This window comes from Myotis brandtii, unplaced genomic scaffold (genome assembly GCF_000412655.1).
Source record: "Myotis brandtii unplaced genomic scaffold, ASM41265v1 scaffold119, whole genome shotgun sequence".
Lineage (NCBI taxonomy): Eukaryota > Metazoa > Chordata > Mammalia > Chiroptera > Vespertilionidae > Myotis > Myotis brandtii.
Window position 1 is genome coordinate 1198863 of NW_005354132.1, and position 21703 is coordinate 1220565.

Consider the following 21703-nt stretch of genomic DNA (forward strand, 5'->3'; position numbering starts at 1 on the left):
CTCATTAGGATACTGGCTCTTCCCCAAGAGGCTCCTAGCTCTCCCAGCCACAGGCGGTCTGCCCCACCGGCGCCCCCGCCACAGACCACAAATGACAGGAGGGGACAGGACAGCGCACACAGGGCACTCCTAGTTCATTGTTCCACACCGCAGCTTCCATCCATTTGGTGGAAACTATGAGTAAATCTGTCCATTAGGAGGAGGGTCATGCAGAGAGTTGCTGAATGATAACTTCTTCCCCCGGGGAGAGAGAGGAAAGGGAGGAGGGGGAGGAGAGGAGTCCCTGTTATTAGAAGAAACCATAGTCGTGTCCATTGCTGGGAACAAATTTCAGTGGCCATGGCACAGACTTACAAATTCCTCCAAAATCAGCCCTAGGGAACTGGCCTGGGGTGGCCGGGTGGAGAGAAGGGGAATTCTAATGTTATGCCAAGATCCTTTCCTGTCTCAACAGGTGCGTGTTATTCTCCCAGGGAAGGCAGCACCTCCCAACAGGGAGCGTTCACCCACCATGTACTCTGGGTCTGCCCGCTATTCCCCTGGCAGGATTCATTTTTTTAAAAAGAGGCCACTTTCTTAGCAAAGCTGCTGAACGGCCCTGAAAAGCACAGTAGAGGCTTGGGACTCAGAAATGACAGGAACTCCTCTCGAGATCCGCATGTCAGGCCATATGTATGCAAATTTCCCTCTGGCTGTTCCTTCTCACATGTTTGCCTTCTCCTAGTAGTCCTCCCAGGCCTGGCCCATCCCCCAGAGTCCCGTTCCCTTCAAGCCCTGTGCTCCTCTCACCTTGTTGCTTTTTCTGGACCCCCTTCAGTTGGCAGGGAATGAATGCCTGGCTGGCCTCCCACCTGCACCTCCAGCTGAGGGGAACCCACTCTCTGTAGGTTTCTGAAAACTGCCAGGTTGTGTTCATGATATTTCACAGAAAGCCTGTCTGAAATGTAGATAGTCAATGCATTGCAAAGAAGGGGTGGCACGCAGAATGGTAGCTCTACTCTTAATTTTTTGAGGAGTCTCCTTACTGTTTTCTTTAAATATATACTAGAGGCCCGATGCACAAAAGTGCAAGTGTAGGCCTTCCTTCCCCTGCTGCCAGCTCCGGCTTCCCTCTGGCACCCGGGACCCAGGCTTCCCTTGAAGCCCCGGCTTCATCCAGAAGGTCGTCCAGAAGGACGTCCAGCCTAATTAGCATATTATGCTTTTATTATATATATATAATTGATTTCAGAGAGGAAGAGCGAGGGAGAGAGATAGAAACATCAATGATGAGAGAGAATCATTGATCGGCTGCCTCCTGCACACCCCACACTGGGGATTGAGCCCACAACCCGGGCATGTTCCCTGACCTGGAATTGAACCATGATCTCCTGGTTCATAAGTCTACACTCAACCACTGAACCAAGCTGGCCAGGCCATACTGGTTTCCATAGTGGCTGCACTAACTTAATTTCCCACCAGCAGTGTCTGAGGTTCCCTTTCTTGCACACCCTCTCCAACACTTGTTATTTCTTATATTTTTTTATAATGGCCATTCTAACAGGTGGGTCCCAGAAGGGAAAGTGGGGAGGGGAGGGAGCAGTGGGTAATGGGGGTCAAATATATGCTAATGGAAGGAAATTAGACTTCAGGTAGTGAGCACACCATAGAGTACACAGATGTCATATTATAATGTTGTACACCTGAATATTCTATAATGCTATTAACCAATGTTACCCAATTTGAAATTTAATTTTTCAAAATGGGAGGCAGCACAGAGGAGTGGCGTGCACAGCTAGCTTTGGTGCTGTGGCAGTGAAAGCAACTTTACTTGCTTGGGGAAAATTTGACTCGAAAGAAATGCGAGATGAAACCGTTGTTTCCTTTCATATTTTTTAAATTGGTGAGAAGCTCTAGAAGAGGACTAGGGAGTAGGGCTGATCGGGTGTGACCAGAACACAGACTCCCAGGGATTTCCCTGCTTTTTAACTCAGTCCAGGAAGCCAGGCATCTTCTCGTTGCTGCAGAAACTCAGAAACACTAAAACAGCAAAGATGAAAACGATGTGGTCCCTGTCCTCCAGGAGTTTATAAGCAAATGAAACAACCAGGCATGTAAATATGGACATACAATGATCTGTGTTTATTACATAATATGGCCAAAATGTGCTACCCCTGGGTTCCTGAGACCCCACTGGGGGTCTAAAAGATCAAAACTATTTTCATAATCATACTAAGAGATTATAGGACTTTTTTCCCCACACATGCACATTTCTTTGTGATCCTCAATAGTTGTTAAGCTTGTAAAGGGATCCTGAGACTAAACATTTTAAGAACTGCTAAGAATATATACCATTATGCATTGTCCTCATTTCTCATTAATGCACTTTACTGACTAAAAATTATTTCATCTAATTCCATGAATGTTACTTTGTTAGGTGCTTTCTCTGTCCTTGTTTTCTGGCTTGATAGCTATTAGGTCATCAAGTTATTCATCTGTGTGTGAGTTAACGTCTGTGTTTATTTGTCTTTTGAGGCAGCACAAGGTTGGAATTTATTTTTTAATTCAGCCAACAATCAACTATAGTCAATGCATTAGTTTTACATTCTATCGCCCTGCTGTTTATCCTACTCATTGTTATTTTTTATGTCTTTAAATTATCTTTTCAGTAGTGAATTTTAATTTTTTTATTTTTTTGTCAGACAATAAACTTTCCTAGTCTGTCCATCTTTCCATCCTTTCAGCATCATCATATTTTCAAGCAATTGTTTCTTCCTATAATTTTATTATTAATAGTACAGTATTAAGAAAATAAACTTAAATTTCCTTTGCTGTAGAGATGAAAATGGATCTAGTCTGTAACATACCTTGGTAGCATAAAGTCAGTTATAAAATTATGCATATAACTCTTACAGTTCTGACAGTAGGTAATATAATTTTCTACTTGAATTTTCCTTTTTATTTTTTTCTATTTTGTCCTCCATGGACCTTGAGCTCTATCTAGCCCTTAACTATTCTCAAATTTTCATTGTTTTCTGGAAGTAAACTTTACAGCTGTGGGTCTCTGTTGACAAATTATTTCATCTCCTTTGGGTCTTCAATTCTTTTCCCTTACTCTGAAGTGAAAGTTCAGGGAGTGTTTCCAGATCCTGTACTTGGTGTCATAACTCGATTTGTCTTAATATTGTGAGAATCCCCCAACCCCTACCCTAAACCCATATTCCTTGTCCAAAGCCCCATACCTGTTCTTACCGTCACATGTAAATGGTTTTCTCAGTTCTATTGGTAACTTTGCAGAATTCCGGATTTCCTCTGTGATGGGGTCATTTTTATGGTTTGGTTAGTTGGTTTTAAGTTGAAAAACTTAACAATAATATATCTTCAATTCATTCTTTAAGAATTGCTCCTTAATGAATTCTTACTATAGACATACCAGCGTGGTTATTGCTATAATTCTACGATAAATTCTAAATTACTAAGGGTTTCTCCTCTATGGTCCTTGTATTGTTCCAGATCAGTTTTTAGCTGGATGTGGGATTTTCAGGCCAGTGTTGCCTCGAAGGTGCTCGCTGCTTGTTCTCCTGCACCGGGCCTTCTCTTGCAGCAACTTCTCCATGGTTCTCGTTCCTCAATAGCATTTATAAGACCCAGTTTAATAGCTTTGTACCATTTTTTTGTTTATGGCACTCATTATTCCTTCTTTATTTGCTATTAAAGTCTTAAGTGTACATTCCGTTGTACTTTCCTGAGAGCTGTTTGTTGTTCTTGTTAATCCTCACCCAAGGATATTTTCCCATTGGTTTTTTTTGTTTGTTTGTTTTTGGGTTTTGGTGGGGGTTTTTTTGTGTGTTTTTTTAGAGAGAGAGAATGGAGGGAGAGAGAGAGAGAGAGAGAGAGAAACATTGATGTGAGAGAGACACATGGATTGGTTGCCTCCCACACAGGGATCAAGCCTGCAACTGAGGTAGTGCCCTGGACCGGAATCAAGCCCAGGACCCTTCAAGTCCATGGGCCAATGCTCTATCCACTGAGCCAAATCGGCCAGAGCTTTCCTGAGAGTCTTGCCATCTGGGTTCTGGCTGGCTTGCATTCCCTTTTGATGTTGTAATACATGGTCACTGAACTTGTGTGAGGTTTATCGGGCTTGTTTATTTTCCAAGAACATATTTTGCACATATTTTCTTAAGAAGCTTATTTTTCTGTATTGGGCTATTATTTTTAATAGCTTCTGACTAGGAGGTGGGACTGAGAGTGAGATTTGACTTGAACTTGGCTCTCTTGGCTATTACTCACATTTCCCCGGAAGCCGCACACATATAAACATGCTCCGAAACGGGGGTTTGCCATGCACTTGTGTAAGGTCGTCGATTGCTAGTGTAAATGGTGTTCAGAGGAAGATGGACTCAGGGCAGTGATGCTGGGAATCCAGTCCTGTACAGTCATGAACTTGGCGATCTGTAAAGTCTCTTCTTGCTCAATGCATTGGAATAAATATCGTTCATTGTGAAATCTACCATGCAGGCTGCCAAGATAAGTGCGATCTCACCCATAGCCAATCGCGCTGCTCTGACAGGGAAATTGGCTAGCGCTGTCTGAGACTACTCCAGCCTCCCCGGGCCTGATGTCACAATTCAGAGGCTGCTGCCTGCCTGGAAGGCTGTAAAAAGTTGTGTAGATTCTCTCTGTGTGTCCTACAGGGCTCCTCGTGCCAGATCCCTGTCCGATGGCTTGTATGAAAAACTATCTCCTACCCATTCTGGGGATCTTCTTGGCCTACTACTACTATTCCGCGGATGAGGAATTCAAACCAGGTAAGTCCCAGTGTGTCTAATTTTGAAGAGATAGATAAAAAACAAACAAACGGGTAGCTGCAGTGCCGGAGGATCATGATGATTTCCTGACCTCCAAAGTTGTAGAACGACAAGGAACCCTGAGGTGGGAGAGGATTTCTGTGTCCTCCAGCCACAAGGGATGGGTAACAGGAGTGTGGGGAAGGGAAATCACATAGCCAAGAGCAAATGGTCTGTGTGGCACTTGGCCCCCTTAATGAAAAGCAATTTCAGATCTCCTACAAAAATAAGGGTAACTCCAAAATTCACAGCTCAGCCAGATATTGGAGCTTCGTGGAAGGACTGATAAGTGGGAGGCAGGAAAGTAGTCTGGAGTTGATGACTAACTAGAAGTGAGGGAAAATCCCTGGGATCTCTGTTTTGATTACTTTTTGCATTTTTTTTTCAATTGAGCAAAACTGGCTGAGTCCAGAAACACCTGGAACTCTAGTGTTCCAGCTGAAACTTCTGTCCACGGCGGGTTGTTTTGTCTTGTTGTTGATTTTTAGGAGAAACAGTAGGTAGACTTGGTTCTGAGCAACCAAGCCAAACCACCATTTCAGAGCATATTTATGAAAGACTTGAACTTTCCCCCACTGATGTATGCAAATAAGTTGATCTGGACGCATAACCGTGAGGCATTGAGATATGGCTGCCCATGTCCAGAGCAGGAGGAAAAATGTTGCTGCCAAGTTGGGTTTACTCCTCACTTCCTTTTGGGGTTTCCCAGAGATGCTCCAAGGAAAGAAAGTGATTGTCACAGGGGCCAGCAAGGGGATTGGAAAAGAGATGGCCTATCATCTGGCGAAGATGGGAGCCCACGTGATGGTGACAGCGAGGTCAGAAGAAGCTCTAAAGAAGGTGAGGGTGCCCTAGCTGATTTGGCTCAATGGATAGAGCGTCGGCCTGTGGACTGAGGGGTCCTGGGTTCGATTCCGGCCAAGAGCACATGCCTGGGTTTCGGGCTCAATCCCCAGTGGGGGGCATGCAGGAGGCAGCCAATCAATGATTCTCTCTCATCATTGATGTTTCTCTCTCCCCCTCTCCTTTCCTCTCTAAAATCAATAAAATATATTTTTTTAAAAAGAAGGTGAGGGTTCTGTGCCTGCAAACACATGCATGCTCACATGCCCAGATGTATTTTTATATATACTTACATATACATGCCAACGTAAAGAGACTGGCACATCCATACACAGATGCATACACACACATGCGCAGGCACACACACATGCAGGCTCAAACACCCATAATAATATGAAAATACGCATTTCAGTGTTCATTCCCATACATATATAGAGAGAGAGAGACAAAGTTCTTGGGTTATATAGACTCATAGACATGCCTCTGCACACGCAGTTATACACAAAGTCACAGATATGTAAATATGTACTCAGGTATCAAAATTCCAGTATCTACACATGAATTAATATTCTTGTACCCATGCAAACTTTCACACACATGCCCTCTTCTATGCTCAGACTCACAAACCCAAGGATATAAAACATTCACAAACCTAGGGCTACCCACATGGAAACTAGTATCATTCAAAAACATGTATTCACAGAGACTCACATACACAAATCATGGACTTGAACCCAAGCACAGTGATGACTTACCCATTTACACCCTACCTGAAATACTTCCAGAAAAGTATTTCATACCGAGGACAAAGATTATGTCGGGTTGCATTTAGCAACACACACACACACACACACACACACACGTTCACTAAATTCACGTTCATGCACATAAACCCGCTAACATTTCTTATCAAACCAGTGCTGTGAACAACTTCTCATCTAAATCCCCATTACCTCAGAGACTGTCCCCAAAGGTCTGTAGCCAATACTGTAACAGTAGGACTTGTACCCCAGCCCGCCATTCTTTTGACATTGTGTCTGTAAAGCTGACTCTGACTAAGATGTAACTTATAGATAAACAGCATGTTTGTATGAGAATCCTAGGAACTAACTTCAGAAGATACAGACTCCAGCCTTCAGTCAACCCGGTTCCAGGAGATTTGCTAACCTTCAACCATAGAACCAAGATGACAAGAAAAAAGCGAGATGACACCATCACTTGACCAGTTTTAAGATCCTTATCAGAATAGACTGTGCTGGACTGCACACAGAGAACTCTTCAACCCCTTGCCCTTGACTTCTTTGTTCTGCTTTGCCTCTCCCTCCTTATAAAAATCTCTGCTTGGCCCGCCAGATGGCTGGCTCAGTAGCTGAGCATTGACCTATGAACCAGGAGGTCATGGTTTGATTCCTGGTCAGGGAACATGCCTGGGTTGGGGTTGTGGGCCCGATTTCTAGTGGGACATGTTGTGTAGAGGCCGATGGATGATTCTCTCTCATCATTGATGTTTCTATCTCTCCCTCAGTCTTCCTCTCTGAAATCAATAAAGATACATTTTTTTAAAAACACCTCTGCCTGTACTGAGATGATGGGCTTTATGACAAGAGTCCCCCATCTCCTCAGGTGACCAGCACTTGAATAACATCTCTTTCCTTTTTCACCAGCATCATGTCTCATGAGTTTGGTTTTTGTGTTGGCAAGCTGTCAAACTTAGAATCCGGTTACAATACTGAAACCAAGGTCACTGTGTCCCTGCAGATAGTATCCGACTGCTTGAAGTATGGCGCAGCCTCAGCACACTACATTGCTGGCACCATGGAGGACATGACCTTCGCAGAGCAATTTATTGCCAAAGCTGGAAAGATCTTGGGTGAGGCTGCTTCTCTTCTCTCCTCCTCTGGACTTCCTCTATCGTCTTTGCTCCTTGGGACTTGGCTCGGGGAGCGTAGGAACGGGAAAGGGGGAGGGGGAAAGAAAAGGTATCCACCCCAGATAGTTTCTCTCAACACAGTCATTTCTTGCAGGAGGACTAGACATGCTCATTCTCAATCACATCACCAGCGCTACTATGGAACCATTTGCTGGTGATATCCACTTCGTGCGCAGAAGTATGGAGGTCAACTACATCAGTTATGTGGTCATGAGTATGGCTGCCCTCCCCATGCTGAAGCAGAGCAATGGAAGCATTGTCGTTGTCTCCTCCATGGCTGGTGAGTGGGGCAGGGGCCGCTGTAGAAGGTAGGAGCAGGAGATGTGCCAGGGAGGATGTTGGGGGCTCTGTAGTAAACATGAATTTTTTTTACCAGTTTTCATGCACAGAAATAACACAATATAAACTGGAAGTTGAAATGCTCACAGTGATATTAAGCAAAAGCCAATTGTCAATTTTCCCATGTGCGTGGGCAGGCAGATATGTAAATGAGAGACGTGGACATGCACATTCAATGAGGAGCGCGCCTGCTGAGTAAGAGAGATGCCATTGAGAACAACAGGGGCAATCCAAAACGAGGGATCACTCAAGGTAGATGGGCTACAAGTTCCCTGGAAGGAACGGAGAAAGACCAGCAGTTCAGAGTGCCTACCAGAAGCCTGATGGCTTATGATCTACAAATGGAGGTCCAATGGGACATCGAGAAACTGCTAGAGGTACCGCCTGTCCTGATACTAAGAGAGAGGCCTGGTCATGATGGGTAAAAAGGACTTTGCTTCTTTCATCTACAAGAGATGTAGGTAGGTGAGGTTAGTTGAAGCAAAGGTAGAACTGAAAAGTGAAATATTTTAACAACATACGGTTGCCTAATCAGTGGGTTAAGCTAAGGCGAAATGAAATAAACAGAAACAAACACACCATATTATTCACAGACCTGCCTATAGTGGGGTATACTCCAAATCTGAACTTGCTACACTAAAAGTCCAATCTGAACCACCAACGGGGTAGGGAGAGAGTGTGTACAGAGGAAGAGAACTCTGTGTGATCAAGAGAAGTCCCTGATGTTCTGGATGGTGGCAGCATCAGAAGTTGTCACCAGTAAAAAGCGCGGGGGATGCCTTGGTGCATTTCATCACAGGTCCCAGAGAAAATTTTTTGGTTGGTTGTTTTGATTTGTTGATTAGTCCGTTAGAAGGATGTGGCTGGAAGGTGCGAACACCACCATCAACGTCAGCCATCTCAATTTCATTCCTGGCAATGTGAAACCAACAGCCTTTGTAAGTTCTTACGTACTGTACAAATGTTAGTTATTGCTGTGACTAAAAATGCCATCGATGTTGTAAAGAGCTCTACTTCCTGGGCGGGAGACGCTTGCATGGTGGTGGGATAAAAGGGCAATGTGTCTGCACTACCCACCAAACAGTGATTGATACGCATTCCTGCGCCTCCCGGGCAGCACAGACGCCCCACCCTCCCCAGTCACAGCCTCCCTCTGGGCTGAAAGGAAGGGAGAGCTTCCAGATGCATACTGAGTGGGAAGAGTGCTGGGCACATCCCCAGTTCACCCTAGGGCACTGGCCAAAACCCTCATATCAGTCCTGCTTTAAGGATTTCAGTTGATTAAATGATACACTTACTGATGCAAAGACATGCATCATCTTTGACTGGAAATTTTAACTTTCTATAACATATACACAGTGTGACTGTTCCCGAAAGGAACAAGAATTACTGTAGAAGTGCAAGGGCGTGGTGAAATTTTGATAACCTCTGCTTCCACACCTTCTACACCTACTAAATATCACTTTGTAATTCTGTGAAATCTTGGATGGAAATCTAGTTGGACTACTATCCTTCAAGTCTATTGGTTCTATAGCCAAAAGAATTCAGCCTGTTTGCTTAAAGCATGTCTTTGAACTGCCAAAGTACTGACAACTTTGCTTTCTCTCCCTAACTGAAGAATGTCTCTGTTCTATGCTATATTCTTTTAAATAGTCAACATCAATGTTCATTAATCCTTCCTCTTTAAAATCTGAATTCCACAAACATGGGGTGCTAAGTCTCAAAATGGGGTCAGCCAAGGAGTATTGGACTGGGTTTTTAATCATTCCTTCCAGGGGCTAGATTAAGTTGTTTATGGAATTATAGTGATAAGCAATCATTTTTGTCCCCAATGCATGTCTAGGCATTGCATAACATTGAAATCTTATCCCTGATGTACATGAATTCTAAAATCTTCAACAAAATATTCGTAAACCAGATCCAGCAATACATTAAAAAGATCATACTCCATGATCAAGTGGGCTTTATTCTGGGTATGCAAGGTTGATGCAATACCTGCAAATCAATAAACGTGATACATCACATAAACAAATTAAAAGATAAAAATCATATGATCAGATCAATAGATGCTGAAAAAGCATTTGATAAAATCCAGCACCCATTTATGATTTAAAAAAAAACCTCTCAACAAAATAAGAATAGAGGGAACATATCTCAACATAACAAAAGCCATATATGACAAACCTACAGCCAACATACTCAATGGGCAAAAACTACAAGCGTTTCCCTTAAGATCAGGAACAAGACAAAGATGTCTGCTTTTACCACTCTTATTTAACATAGTACTGGAAGTCCTAGCCACAGAAATCAGACAAGAAGAAGAAATAAAAGGCATCCAAATTTGAAAGAAAGAGGCAAAATTGTCTTATTTGAAGAAACTGTATATAAAGTAACTTAAAGATTCCACACCAAAAAAAAAAACAACTTTTAAAACTGGTAAATAAAAAAACAAACAAACGAAAAAACTGGTAAATAAATTCAGTAAAATTGCAGGGTACAAAATAAAACCCAAAAATCGGTTGCATTTTTATACACCAATAATGCATTATCAGAAAGGAAACTAAGAAAACAATCCCGGTAAAATTGTCATTATTTGAAGAAACTGTATATAAAGTAACTTAAAGATTCCACACCCCAAAAAAAAACCTTTTAAAGCTGGTAACTTTAAATTCAGTAAATAAATTCAGTAAAATTGCAGGATACAAAATAAAACCCAAAAATCGGTTGCATTTTTATACACCAATAATGCATTATCAGAAAGGAAACTAAGAAAACAATCCCACTTATAATTACATCAAAAAATAAATAAAATAAGATACCTTGGAATAAATTTAACCAAGAATATAAAAGATCTGTACTCAGAAAATTGTAAGACACTGAAGAAAGAAACTGAAGAAAATATAAATAAGTTGAAGCATATACATTGTTCATGAATAGGAAGAATTAACATCATTAAAATGCCTGTACTACCCAAAGCAATCTATAGATTTGATGCAATTTTATCAGAAAGGAAACTAAGAAAACAATCCCACTTATAATTACATCAAAAAATAAATAAAATAAGATACCTTGGAATAAATTTAACCAAGAATATAAAAGATCTATACGCAGAAAATTGTAAGACACTGGAGAAAGAAACTGAAGAAAACACAACTAAGTTGAAGCGTGTACATTGTTCATGAATAGGAAGAATCAACATCATTAAAATGTCTGTACTACCCAAAGCAATCTATAGATTTGATGCAATTCTTATCAAGATACCAATGGTGCATTTCAAAGAACTAGAACAAATATTCCAAAAATTTATATGGAATTACAAAAGGCCTCAAATAGCCACAGCAATCTTGAGAAAGAAGAACAAAGCAGGAGGAATCACACCACCTGATATCAAACTATACTACAAGGCCATAGTAATCAAAACAGCATGATCCTGGCATAAAAACAAACATATAGATAAAGAAACAGAATAAAGAGCCCAGAAAGAAACCCACACTGTTATGGCCAATTAATACTTGACAACGGAGGCAAAAATATACAATGGGGTAAAGATAATGTATTCAGTAAGTGGTATTGGGGGAAATTAGAAAGAATTGTGCAAAAAAAATGAAACTAGACCACAAGGATAAACTCAAAATGAATTAAAACCCTTAAATGTCAAACTAAAAAGCTTTTGCACAGCAAAGGAAACCATCAACAAAATGAAAAGACAACCCACTGAATGGGAGAACATATTTGCCAATGATATCTGATGAGAGGTTAATATCCAAAATTTATAAAGAACTGATATAGCTCAACACCAAAAATACAATCCAGTTAAAAAAAAAAAGACCTGAATAGACACTTCTTCAAAGAAGACATACAAGTGGCTAATAGACATATGAAAAGATGTTCAACATCACTAATCATCAAAGAAATGCTTCAACATCAATCATCAAAGAAATGCCAATTAAAACCACAATGAGATATCACCTCACATCTGTCCAAATGGACTTGTCCAAATGGCTATCGTCAATAAATCAACAACAAGTGCTGGTGAGGATGTGGAAAAAAGGGAATTCTCAGCACTGTTGTTGGGAATGCAAGATTGGTGCAGCCACTGTGGAAAACAGTATGGAGTTTCCTCCAAAAATTAAAAATGGAACTGCCGTTTGACCCAACAATCACACTCCTGGGAATATATCTGAAGAAACCTAAAACACTAATTCAGAAGAATACATGCATCCCTGTGTTCATTGCCGTGTTATTTCCAATCGCCAAGATTTGGAAGCAGCCCAAGTGCCCATCCGTAGATGAGTGGATAAAAAAGCTGTGATACACTTACATAATGGGATGCTACTCGGCCATAGAAAAAGAAGGAAATGTTACCCTTTGCGACTTCATGGATGGACTTGGAGCACATTATACTAAGTGAAATAAGCCAGTCAGAGAAAGGTAAGTACCATATGATTTCACTCACATGTGGAATCTAATGAACAAAATGAATGTTACCCTTTGCGACTTCATGGATGGACTTGGAGAACATTATACTAAGTGAAATAAGCCAGTCAGAGAAAGGTAAGTACCATATGATTTCACTCACATGTGGAATCTAATGAACAAAATAAACTACCAAAACAGAAACAGACTCATGGATAGAAAACAGACTGACAGCTGTCAGAGGGGAGTGGGGTTGGGGAGCTACGTGAAAAGGGGGAGGGATTAAGCAAAGAAAAAAACTCATAGGCACAGACAATAGTATGGTGAGTGCCAGAGGGCAAGCGGTTTGGGAAAGGAAACAGCGTAAAGGTTGATGGAAGAAGACTTGAGTTGGTGTGGTGAATACACAATACAATATACAGATGATGAATTGTACACCTGAAGCCTATATAATTTTATTAACCAATGTCAACCCATTAAATTCAATAAAAAATTTTTTTTAACTAGAAGGCAGGCCACCCCACATGTGTATCCTACACGTTACATACACACCCCAGACCCAGTCTCTCTGACATCCAAGGTCCATCGTGAAAACAAAACCCCTGTTATCAGATGCAGGGGACAGTGGGGTAGATGAAATAGTGGAAAGAGAATGCCTACATGGTATTTGTGAAATAAACTGAGACAGAGATATTAATACTCCAATTTGATTGGGGCAGGGGAGGGGAATCACTGGATTGGGCAGAGAACATTTGGAAACATCTGGAAAAGTTTTATCTGCCATTAGTCGAGTGGGTCTTCATGACATAGGTTCCATTTTAGAAAAGTAAAGGTCATTCCATTGTCATGCCCTTTAGCTCCATGAACTTCATAACTGCAGCACATCACATCAATTACACACTAGATTTGCTGGGTGGAATGATGGGAATGTTTTTAAGGCTAGTGTTGGCAACAATTGACAATTTTATAGGTAAAAGGTGTTTAGTACAGTCGTCCTTCAGTATCAGCAATGGATTGGTTCCAGGACACCACCACCATCACCCCAGGGTGCTCAAGGCCGTTCTGTCAAATGGCATAGTATTTGCATATAACCAATGCACATTCCTCTGTATACTTCTGTGAAAAGAGATGACCGGAGTCATCTTGTACTCTGACTCCGTCTTGATGGACAACCAAATTGCATCAACCTTGCTGACTTGCAAAAAAAACACAAGTTTTTTGCTGAGAAAGAAACTTTCTGTGTACCATATAGCTGTGCTTTCTAAGAACTGTGCAAAAAATGTTTCTTTCCCAGTAATGGAAAAGTCAATATTCATGTGAAGCCAATGACTTCCAAAAGATAAATTTCCCTTTGATCATAATCCTTGGTAAACAGCTAATGTAACAGAAATATTAATCCCCAGACAGGACACTTTTCTGGTTGCTTCCAGAATCTGTGTTTCTGAATTTCAATTCAAAAGCCCAAATAAGGGTTTTTCTTGCCTGGCAGCCTTACCGTTTTCTCTCAGTCAACACTCTAAATCATCTTTAGATTAGATATAATACCTAATACAATGTAAATGCTATAAATAGTTGTTATACTGTCTTGTTTAGGGAATGATGACAAGAAAATATCTGTACATGTTCAGTACAGATGTAGGCCTAACTATATGTACACGACCCCAACATAACATTTTTTTTTTCAAATATTTTTGATCTGCTGATGGTTGAACCTATCAATGTGGAACCCGCAGGTATGGAAGAAAGATTGTATTTATAATTTATTTTCTTAATATATTTTTATTGATTTCAGAGAGGAAGGGAGAGGGAGAGAGAGATAGAAACATCAACGATGAGAGAGAATCGTTGATCAGCTGCCTCCTGCACGCCCCCAACTGGGGATCGAGCCCACAACCCAGGCATGTGCCCTTGAGTGGAATCAAACCTGGGACCCTTCAGTCTGCAGGCCGACGCTCTATCCACTGAGCTAAACAAACTAGGGCTGTATTTATCATTTAAATTTGTTCACTTGTGAGATGGCATGTGAGGTCCCTGTTCTCTTGAGAGCAGTAGAATTCTATTTTTTGGTTATCATCATATCCTTATTTTCTATAACAGCACTTTGCAGATATTAGATATTTAATGAAAGTTGAGTAATTAATGGATGAATTTCATTGTCATGTGTTTACAGGCAATTTATAATTTGTTCTGTAAATGGTTTTTACATGGCCTTGCCCATTGAGATATTAGCAACACTCTTATAACAGCAAATATAGCAAATTGATTTCCTATGCAGTTTCTTATTGCAAACGTTCACAGAGGCATAGCATTAAAAAAAAACCCACCTAAATATAAAGTTAAGAAAATGAAGAGTGAATTTGATGTGATGTGAACATATAGTGTCAGAAGTTGAGCTTGGCCCGAGGAGGATTCCTATTGAGATCAGTATTGATTTCAATGAGAAGTCCACTCAAGGAAGCACAAGATGAGGAATGGCCAGGAAGAGAGCAGAACTCTACATCAGAGAACTCTATTCTACAGATGAACTTGCACAAGTGCTCCCCAAATATATCCATTTATTTACTCACAAAATATGTGTGGAGGGCCCACTCTGAGCCAGGCCCTGTGCCAGATGCTGGGCTGTGGCAGCCAGCAAAAGAGGCCAGGTGAGGTTAGGTGCTCGCCCACATGAAGCCTACATTCCAGCGTCAGCGATTGCTAGGGCATTGTTTACAGGAATAAAACACACACTGGAAACAACCAAAGTGCCCTGTGATAGAGGACTGGATAAAGAAGATGTGTTACATCTACACAATGGAATACTACTCAGCCAGAAGAAAGGACAAAATAACGTCATTTACAACAACATGGATAGACCTTGAGAACATTGTGCTAAGTGAAATCAGTCAGACAGCAAAAGCTAAGAACCATATGGTTTCACTCATATTTGGGATATAAAACTGAAACTTATGAACACAAACAGCAGTGTGGCAGTTGCCAGCAGGAAGGGTGTAGGGAGAAGAGAGTCCTAATATGAGGTGACAGGAGAAGATTTGACTTTGGGTGGAGGGCACATGGTGCTATATACAGATTTTGTAACTTAGAAATCCACACGTGAAACCTATATGTTCATGTTGACCAATGTCACCCCAATAAAATTTAATTTAAAAAACAACACTGAAAGCAACCTGAATATACACCACTAGCAACAAATTCTTCAATTGTAGTGAAATACTATGTAAATTTGTATACATACTCACTATAAACATCCTATGTTCAAAGGAAAAATAATTTAGAGAACAGTATATATAGTATGAGCCCAGCTTTTATCTTATACACTTCAGAACTGCTTACTGTACCATGAGCGTGGTGTAAATTTTGTTAGAATAAAAAGGAAAGTAAGGGATAGGTCTCAACCTGGTAGCAAAAACAAAATAGTTCTCCTCTGACTTCAGGAGGACAGAACTTGTCTCAACTTCCCAAGTAAACAAACAAGTTCAAATGACTAAACCAACTAAACTACCGAATCCAAACTACTAAATACCATGGTGGGGGTGGGCTGTTGTTTTTTGTTGTTTAATTTGGTTTGTTGGTCTGCCTACAAAATTGTTTAAAACTTTGTTAACTCCACAAAGTGGGTGTGAGAGAGGCACTCTCATATTCTGTTGGTGGAAAGGGGTATGGTTCTTGTATTCATTTTAACTGGTTTTCACAATTGATTTTTTTAAAAATATATTTTATTGATTTTTTACAGAGAGGAAGGGAGAGAGATAGAGAGTTAGAAACATCGATGAGAGAGAAACATCGATCAGCTGCCTCCTGCACATCTCCCACCGGAGATGTGGCCGCAACCCAGTTACATGCCCCCGACCGGAATCGAACCCGGGACCCTCCAGTCCGCAAGCCGACGCTCTATCCACTGAGCCAAACCGGTTTCGGCCACAATTGATTTTTTTAAAAATCTAGTCCTTCACTTTTAATTTTGTCTATAGCAATTTGGCAACATGTATAAATAGCCTTAACAAGTGTTCCTATCATTTCACCCAGCAAATATAATGCAGTCACAAACATAAATACTAATATATATGAGCACTTATGGCGGGATATTTTTCAACATGGCTATGAACCTATAAGCAAAGTTACCAATGTTGCAAACAGTTAGCTGACATATGCCTGAAAGTCAGAATCCAAATAATATCTGGCATACTTGATTTTACTATAGGAGTTATAAATTATTTAGTGTTTTTCCATGAAGATGTCTGTCTCAGGAACTCCCATGTAATACATACATGTAATAAATCCTTTATTTCTGGCATTATAAAATCACTCTTGCCCTGTAGTCTCTAAGTAAATGTTGAGCAACATTTTATGGATATTATTTTGAAGGGGTCCCAAATCACTGGCCCATAACTGGGCACACATCTGACTCAGTCCATCCTTGGAGAGACAGCTGGCCTTATATGGAGAAGTCACCAGGAAATAAGGCTACCTCAGGACGTCCCAGAGAGAGTGTGGTTATGCAATACCTGACCCGCATTCTTCTCTATTAGCCTCTGCTTCATTTGGTGCATAGTTCAGCCTGGCTGCCACATCCCTTTCTCAACATAACAACTCTCAATATGCTTTTGACTTCTGCCTCATTGCCCACTCTCTTGATCTCTCAATCTCCCAACTCCACATTCCTTCCAGAGAAGAGGTGTCTAGCTGGCTCAGCTGAATTGTATAAGTCAATCCCATAAGTCATTCAATCGAGAGAGGGACAATTATTGACACAGGTCTAATCAGCAAGGCCACGGGAGGGCAGGGTTAGGCTACAAGCAAGGGGAGGCAGGGGTAGACATGTCTGAGCCCGCTGTGTATCCTTTGGATAATCATCCTTAAATATTGCTCTGTTGGCTCAGGTTGTCAAACTTGAGCAGAATGGGACAGCTTTGTGTCAGGGAGCAGCTATGGCAGCCTGACTTGGAATGTCAAGACCAAGGTGAGATAAGAAGGGCGTCCAAACAAGGGGCAGCAATGGTAGTTTGGTTTATACCAGGCACCTGGTTCACACCAGACCAAGGAGGGTGCCATGCAGCACCTGGCATGGGATGTCAATAATAGAGGCGACAAGGGCCTCTGCAAGGGAGACTGCAATGGGGCAGTTCAACATGGAGTAAAGAGGGCATCCCTGTGGCCTGGCATGGGGTTCAGTGCCCAGTGGGGATGAGGAGGATGTCCACACAGAGGACAAAGATACAACTGATGAATAATCACATACTGGGGGCATTAATCAAATGAATAATATATGTTGAGGATCAGGTTCTCACTGTCAGTGTTACAAGTATGAAAAGGAAGAAAATTAGAATGAACCCTGTGATCCTGCCAAAAAATGCATAGCCTGAATCTAATCATGAGGAAACAACAGAAAAAAATCAAAACTGAGGGACATTCATCGGCAGGGTGCTGGTAAACGTTTAACAACTACCTCTCCGAAAGGCAACAATAAAATAATTTTATGTGTAGCATTTCCATATATAAGAACCTCGTGATGGCCATTTCAACATGACCTCAGCCTGCCTGCAAAATTCAATGAAATTGAGCAATCAGCTCTCATGATCCAGTAGGAGCCAGCTCCAGCGTATCACCGTGTACAGAATTATTGGCAGTACTCAACAGTGTCAAGGTCATGAAAGTTAAGGAAATACTGGGTAATGTTCCAGCTTAAAGGTAGCGCAGGAGTGATGACAACTAAATGCAACATATGAGCCTCAATTGGATCTTTAGCTCTAAAGGATATTATGAGGACACGTGCAAAACTTGAATGGGGTCTGTGGACTAGATACATCAGTGTTAATGTAGTAGGCTAAATGGTGGCCCTCAAAAGACATGTCTACATCCTAACTTCCTGAACCTGTGTACGTGAATCACTCCTCCACAATTCAGGTTCCAGCGCCCATTGCACAGGGAAAGCCAAAACATTGAGACACTGATGTTTCTTTGATTTGGACAAAACAAGAGGACAGGAGAGCAAGATTTCTCAAATCCATCTCTCTCAAAAAGCAAACAGAATGAGTGTTGATGCAGCTAGGGGATTTGGGAGGGGGTGTTTCAGGGAACTGGGAGAGAAGTCTGTGTTTCTTGAGGTATAGATGACGCTTATATGTATCAGACTCCTGGGCGTCAGCAGCTGCTCACAGCTAACTTGAAGACATTCTTTCCCTTCACAAAACAAACCCATAAAAATTTCTTTATGACTCTTAAGGTATCTCCTCCTGCTTGACAACAAGACACACTATTAGCAGCTTCTGACTAACTTCATGAGAACAAAAGGAGTTGAGCAGAAGGAGTGGTTAACAGAAGAACAAAGACCTAATTAAGAATTAAACTATTTAATTCTAGCTGCCAAAAATAGTAGAGGCATTAAAATCACTGATCTGCTGCCTCCTGCACAGCCCACATTGGGGAGCAAGCCCTGACTGGGAATACGAGCCATGACCTCCAGCTTCATTGATCAATGCTCAACCACTGAGCCACACCCAGCCGGGCCGGAAGAGAGCTCTTGCCAAACCCTTGGATCCCCAGATATCTTGGTTGGAGGTAAAAAAGTTAGCAGCTGTGGGATTACATGGCTCTTTTTTAGTGCCTCTTATGTACCAACCTTACTAAAAATCTTACCAATCCACTTCTGCAACCCTACTCAGTTATTTGGATCAGCCCTAGGTTAGTCAGTAGCCCAGTGGTACCAGGTAGTCTGGTTGGGCATTCTGTGTAGCACACCATTAGAGTCAAATCCCAAGCTAAAACTCATGATTTAGGATGGAGTTGGATTGGTTCCCTAAAGAGATTTGTTTGTATATTTTAAAGAGTTCTTTATATATTAAGGTTGGAAAAGAAATTTTTTTCTTTTTATAAATTCAACACAGCATGATCATCTCTATAGGGAGTAGAGAGAAATTGTTTCTTTGTTACTAATGTTGTGGCTCCACCCCATAACAAAGACACAGAATTTCCAGAGGATGAGGCCCAGAAATCAGGATTTTAAAAAAAGATTCCCAGGTGATTCTAATGTGCAGCCAAGGTTGAGAACCACTGCTTTAAAGGGTTAAGGGACACCATAGAAGTTAAAACACCTGCTACAGATAAAGCCAAAATCAGCTGAATCACCTCAGTAACCTATTTATTTATTCTTTAGGGAAAATGGCTAGTCCACTTGTTGCTCCCTATTCTGCAAGCAAGTTTGCTCTTGATGGGTTTTTCTCCTCCATCAGGACGGAATATTCAGTGGCCAAGGTCAATGTGTCAATCACTCTCTGTATCCTCGGCCTCATAGACACAGGTAAGGTCAAGAGATTGGAATAAATGGCCTGTAGATGGATCGTCTGTCTTACCATTGTGGGTAGAGGGTGCTGAACTCCCCGATTCATGTGTAGTGACCTGAAAGCCAGTGAGAGCACTAAGTCTTCATTTAATGAAGTGCTCTTGTCACTAATGGAGCCTCTGACTACTCTTTGACCCCTTTCCATTCTTACCCCCAAATATGCTGAGTGACACCACACGCATCACTTGATCCTATTCTGAGCTCCTTATATCCTCTTGGATTCGAAATGGCCATTACTTTCCTATATGAGACATATCAAATACAAGTTTGTTTTTCTTAATAACATCACTAGTAATAAGACATATCAAATATGAACCCTTTGATATGATTCACTGAAAAAGACACAGCAGTGTGTTCATAGTATTCTTGCCAAAAATGCATCATCTCATTCCAATAAGAGAACAATGGACCCATGAGAGACAAGGAAAGACTGAAGAACTATCACAGATTAGATGGGAAATAAGAAAAATTTAATAGTAAGTGAAATCCTGGATAAGATCTTAGATCATAAAAAAAGGCATTAGTGAAAAAATAAGGCCTGTGGTTTAGTTAGTAATAGTGTTCCAATTATACCACACCTGTTCTTGATAATTGTGCAATGGCTATGTATGATATTATGATTAGGGGAAGCAGAGCGAACAATGTAAGGGAATACTTTGCATAATTTTTCTAAGTTTTCGTAAGCCCAAGTGCAAGTTTATCTAAAACATGTGGCAAATGTGATAAGAAAACTTTATTTAAAGAGCAATTGATTAAACTGAGTAGTAGTTACAGAACAAGAGAGAAAGACAGAGATGCACAGTGAAACAAGGAAGAGATAAAGAGAGAGAAGCTGTGCAAAAAGAACATGAAAAGCTGGAAGGTGAGAGAAGATAATAGAGATTCCTTCTAAGTGAAAGTGGATAATGTTGACAAGGGAGCAAAGGCCTGAATTCTTGTCCTCTTCCTTGGGGAGTCATCATGCAGCACTCTTTGTGACTTCTCTCTGTTCTGCTCGCCCACATTACTTCCTCACCCCCAATCAAAACACCCACGAAGAACATGATTCAAATCTCTCAACTAATTAGCTCTAACTGCCCCCACAAATCTTCATCCAGGAAGACAGGGACTGTATGAAGCCTCTCTTTGCCCAACAGACCCTAAGCCTACCCAGTCTTCTCCATGCGTTCCCGATAGGGCCCATGGGCCTTTCAGAGTAAGCACTGGAAAACAGCCCCTATCACCTAAGTTGTTGGGGTCAGCAGGCCTTTCAATGATGTAGGCTCTACTAGTCTTGGATAACCCCCCACTTCTCTTGTCATTTAACAGACTCAGCCATGAAGGCAGTGTCTGGGATACTCAACGCCGAGGCAGCTCCAAAGAAAGACTGTGCCCTGGAGATCATCAAAGGGGGAGCTCTACGCCAAGAGGAAGTGTATTATGGCAAATTAGGATGGGCCAGTCTCCTGCTGAAAAATCCAGGGAGGAGGATCCTGGAATTCCTCAGCCTAAGAAATTATAATATGGAAAAATTTATAAACAACTAGAAATGTCCTTAGGGCTGGGCAGGATAAGGGAGCTTGGGACTGTTCTGCCAGATGTTTATCTAAGCTCCATCCATGAAGGCATCGACCCAGAGAGATAAATGAGTCAGTCTCCCCAGAGAGTTGCAAGCCATGCCTCATGTCTCCCAGTTTGAAGGAGTTCGTCTAACACTTGCACAGTGAACATGTGATTATACCAAATGTCATGAAGTTGCATTATCTATGAGGTTTTTGTTGTTTGTTTGCGTGTTTGTTTGTTTTTGTTTTTGCTGAATCCCTTCCCCTTTTTCATTCAGCCCTGCAGCCCCTCTCCCCTCTAATAGCTGTCAGTCTGTTGTCTGTCTATGAGTCTGTTTCTATTTTGTTTGTTAGTTTATTTTGTTCATTAGATTCCACATATGAGTGAAATCATATGGTATTTGTCTTTCTTTAACTGGCTTATTTCACTTAGCTAATACTCTCTCTAGGCCCATCCATGCTGTTA

At 41.3% G+C, this 21703-nt stretch overlaps 1 protein-coding gene across 2 annotated transcripts in view; it reads left to right on the forward strand.

Annotated features, from left to right (window-relative positions):
- HSD11B1 (hydroxysteroid (11-beta) dehydrogenase 1) overlaps window positions 1–21460 on the forward strand; it is a 28435-nt gene extending 6975 nt beyond the window's left edge. The window contains exons 2-7 of one of the 2 annotated variants that reach the window (XM_005858498.2): window positions 4677–4790; window positions 5539–5669; window positions 7431–7542; window positions 7697–7882; window positions 19511–19654; window positions 21005–21460. In XM_005858498.2, the coding sequence (XP_005858560.1) occupies window positions 4703–4790; window positions 5539–5669; window positions 7431–7542; window positions 7697–7882; window positions 19511–19654; window positions 21005–21222 (879 nt within the window). In that variant the 5' untranslated portion in view covers window positions 4677–4702 and the 3' untranslated portion in view covers window positions 21223–21460. Of the gene's footprint in view, window positions 1–4676; window positions 4791–5538; window positions 5670–7430; window positions 7543–7696; window positions 7883–19510; window positions 19655–21004 lie in introns of those variants that run through there. The other variant, XM_014531161.1, reaches the window with a different exon arrangement.
- The last annotated feature ends 243 nt before the right edge of the window (window positions 21461–21703 follow it).